The following is a 4,228-nucleotide window of genomic DNA, read 5'->3' as shown; positions in this document are numbered from 1 at the left end:
GAGAGAGAGAGAGAGTTCAGAATACATAGCTGTCTATTATTGGCTGAACTTAGCAAGCTAGAAAGCTAGAAGCATTAAACTTTTTCCCGGTGTCAGCTTGGATATTCTCTTCACTTATTTTATATTGATTAATTGAAATGAATTGTGAGCTATTTACCATACGAGGATATAGTGTTAGCAAATTTAACTCAAGGATCGACTTCAAAATTAACTCTCTTTTTTATGCTTACTTCAAAAATAACTTTACCAAAAAAAATTACACGTGAGAAAGTTGGAAGTCATTCAACGGTTACAAAATCTTATCATTATGGTTGAGCACTTGAGCCAGTCAATCAGTCAAAAAGAGCATTTTATCATATAACCCGACAAAATCAGAGGCTTTTTTCCAACATCTGTCCCTGTTTCCCTTTCAACCGTTCGTGTTCATACATCATTTCTGAACAAAGCCAAGGTCCCATATCGTAATTGTCCGCGACTTCCCTCCCCATTTCCAGATCTTAATCTTCCTTCTATATAAGCACTCGAATCTCCCACACACTCTCTCACACTACTAACCCTCTTCTTCATCAATTAGTAGTTCCAAACCTTCCTCCATCTCTTCCTATTCACTCAACAAACTCTTCACCATATATCTTTCACGCAGCAAAAACCCTAATTATGAGATGAGCTTCAGGTACGTTGCAAACATATATTTTATTACCCCAACTTCTTTGATTAGTTCGATCATATATTTCTTCAGATTGCGAATATATTAGTCATGTATTTGGTCTTTCATGTTTTATTTTACTATATTTTCCATCTTTTGTGTTAAATAACCGATTTCTACACTCTGGTTTCAGTGCTTTCTACGTGGAGGCAATAACATTTGAGCTGAAGATGGCGAAGAGACCTCGAAGCACTAGTCTCGAATCTTGCATGTTGATCATCATGATGCTCTTAATCTTCTCAAATCATGTCCATGCTTTGGATGTTTATCATCAGGCTGAAGTTGAGCTTCTCTTATCCTTCAAAGCTTCCATCGTCCACGACCCTTCACACTCCCTCTCAAGCTGGAGCAACTCCACGGCCAACAATCTCTGCTATTGGCACGGCGTTACATGCGTCGGTGATGTTAACTCGTCGCATGTCAACGTCATCGACCTCCATGGAAGAAACATCTCTGGCAGATTATCATCCTCACTCTTTCAATTGTCCCACGTCGAAAAAATCGACCTCTCCAACAATCAGCTACAAGGCCAAGTTCCTCATGACATGTTCACCAGCTCAAATTCTCTTCGACATCTCAATCTCAGCAACAACAACTTAACCGGACAAATCCCACAAGGTTCACTTCCGGGACTGGAGACACTAGACTTGTGTAACAACATGATTTCGGGGAAAATCCCTGAAAACATCGGTTCGTTCTCGAGCTTGAAGTTTCTTGATCTTGGTGGTAATGTGTTAGCCGGAGAGATTCCATATTCCTTGTCAAATATGTTTAACTTGGAGTACTTGACATTGGCTTCAAACCAGCTAATTGGCAAAATTCCAAGCCAGCTAGGCCAAGTCAAGAACTTAAAGTTGATATACTTGGGCTACAACAATCTCTCCGGCGAAATCCCACATGAGATTGGTAAGCTTACTGCTTTGAATCATCTCGATCTTGTTTTCAACAATCTCACCGGCCAAATCCCGGACTCTCTAGGAAACCTTACCGAGCTCCGATATCTGTTCCTCTACGGAAACAAGCTCACAGGTCAGCTTCCTAAATCCATTTTCGGTCTCCGAAAGCTTGTCTCACTTGATCTTAGTGAGAATTCTCTTTCCGGTGAGATTCCTGAACTTGTTAGTCAGCTACAACAACTTGAGATTCTTCATCTTTTCGCAAACAACTTTACCGGAAAGATTCCCCAATCCCTTGCTTCTCTGGCTCGGCTGCAAGTCCTTCAGCTGTGGTCGAACAAGTTCTCAGGAGAGATTCCGAGTGATCTTGGAAAGCAAAGCAATCTCACTGTTGTAGACTTATCTACAAACTACCTCACAGGAAAAGTACCTGATACGCTATGCCACTCGGGGAAACTTTTCAAGCTCATCCTCTTTTCCAATTCTCTTGAAGGTGATATAACAGAAAGTCTGGCTTCTTGCAAGAGCTTAGGCCGAGTTCGAGTTCAAAACAACCGGTTCTCCGGTGAAATATCGGCCGAATTCGTAAAGCTTTCGCTTGTGTATTTCTTGGATATCTCAGGCAATAATTTTTCCGGAAGAATTGATGACAAGAAGTGGGACTTGCCTTCACTTCAAATGCTGAATATCGCGAGAAATAGAATTTTCGGCAACTTACCGGAGTCTTTCGGCAGCGACAAGCTCGAGAACTTGGACTTGTCTGAAAATCATTTATCGGGAATTATTTCCCTGAATTTCGGGAACCTATCGGAGCTGATGCAGTTAAAGCTTTCTCACAACAAGCTCTCCGGTTCCATTCCTCAGCAATTGTCCTCATGTAAAAAGCTCGTGAGCCTAGACCTCAGCGGCAACCAGCTCAGCGGCCCAATTCCGGTCAGTCTCTCTGAGATGCCAGTTCTTGGTCAGCTTGATTTGTCCCGCAACCAACTTTCCGGCGAAATTCCACGGAACCTAGGCGTGATTGAATCGCTTGTTCAAGTGAACATTTCTCGCAACCACCTCCATGGAAAATTGCCATCCACCGGAGCATTTCTTGCCATAAATGCGAGCTCGGTGGCCGGAAACCACCTTTGCGGCGGTGACATCACGAGTGGTTTGCCACCATGCAAGGGCAAAACCGTAAGAAATAACCCCACGTGGTGGTTTATTCTCATCACTTGCTTTCTCGTTGCTTTAGCTGCTTTTGGTATTGCTGGTTTTATCATTTTATACATTCGGAGACGAAAGGATTTGGAAACGAAAACTGTGGAGAGTGAAGATGGAATATGGAAAATGCAATTCTTTGAGCCCAAAGTTTCAAGATTAGTTTCAATTGAAGATATTCGATCTGCAGCAAAACAAGGTAATGTCATTGCAATTGGCAACAAAGGTGCACAGTTTGTTGTAAAAGAGGATGCTGTGAATTCAATTTCTCCAACATTTTGGTCTAAAATGGTGGAATTTGGAAACCTTCGGCACCCCAACATAATCCAGTTGATCGGAATATGTCGATCCGAAAAGAGCGCATATGTCATTCACGAATATTGCGAAGGGAAAGCATTGTCTCAAATTCTGAGGAATAAAAACTGGGAACAACGACGGAAGATCGCCGTCGGGATTGCAAGAGCTCTGCGATTCTTGCACTTCTCTTGCTCTCCTTGTTTTGTCATCGGTTGTGTGTCTCCTGAGAAAGTACTTGTTGACGCAGAAGATGAGCCTCGTCTTTGGTTGAGTCTTCCCGCTCTCAGAGACTCCAAGGGTTTTGTTTCGTCTGCATATGTTGCTCCAGGTACGTCACAATATTCTTAACTAACGTTTACTGTAATATTGTTATCTAGCTAGATATATTATTCGTTCTTCACATTGCTAACATGATGTATCAGAGGACATGCTCCTAAGTCCTAACTAACATGTAATGTGTGTCGTTGCAGAAGCTACAGAAAGCAAAGACATCACCGAGAAAAGTGATATCTACGGTTTCGGTTTAGTCCTCATCGAATTACTGACCGGAAAAAGCCCCGGCGACATAGAGTTGGGGGCACACGAGAGCATCGTTGAGTGGGCACGGTATTGCTACTCGGATTGCCATCTTGATGCATGGACGGACCCGATGATCCGAGGGCACGTTTTGAAGAATCAGAATGAAATTGTTGAAACCATGAACCTAGCCCTTCACTGTACTGCTGGTGACCCGACGGCTAGACCATGCGCAAAGGAACTATACAAAACCCTAGACTCTATAACGAAGACAAGTTCTTGTGTTGCAGTAAAATTAGTTTCTTCACCTTTTTGATATTTTTCGAGATCCCCAGAGAGTTGTGTTCGACCTTTTTTTCTCTTTCTTTTACTCTTCTTCGATCTTCTTAGTTTCATTGGTTTTCTTGGTAACGTAATTTATGTGTTAATTAATTAATTAATTATCACCTTTTGTTGTATTTGTAACATAAGGTGTTAATTAATTGTTAATAGCTCATATGTATAATGTATTGTTTGATGGTATGTTTAACATACTATAGTGAGTGTAAATTGTAAATATGTAAGGTTACTAGCTAAATGATATGCTACCAAAATTCAATGGCTTTATATG

The 4,228-nt window shown here is 41.5% G+C and overlaps 1 protein-coding gene across 1 annotated transcript; it reads left to right on the top strand.

The window, feature by feature from the left end:
• Positions 1-876: 876 nt before the first annotated feature.
• Positions 877-4,228, top strand: LOC101300031 (probably inactive leucine-rich repeat receptor-like protein kinase At2g25790-like). The gene is made up of 2 exons (XM_004292795.1): positions 877-3,430; positions 3,573-4,228. Exons 1-2 carry the CDS (start codon positions 877-879, stop codon positions 3,932-3,934), a joined length of 2,916 nt encoding a protein of 971 aa, XP_004292843.1. The 3' UTR covers positions 3,935-4,228.

Source organism: Fragaria vesca, linkage group LG2 (assembly GCF_000184155.1).
Source record: "Fragaria vesca subsp. vesca linkage group LG2, FraVesHawaii_1.0, whole genome shotgun sequence".
NCBI classification, from domain to species: domain Eukaryota; kingdom Viridiplantae; phylum Streptophyta; class Magnoliopsida; order Rosales; family Rosaceae; genus Fragaria; species Fragaria vesca.
This window is presented reverse-complemented; position numbering and strand designations above follow the sequence as displayed.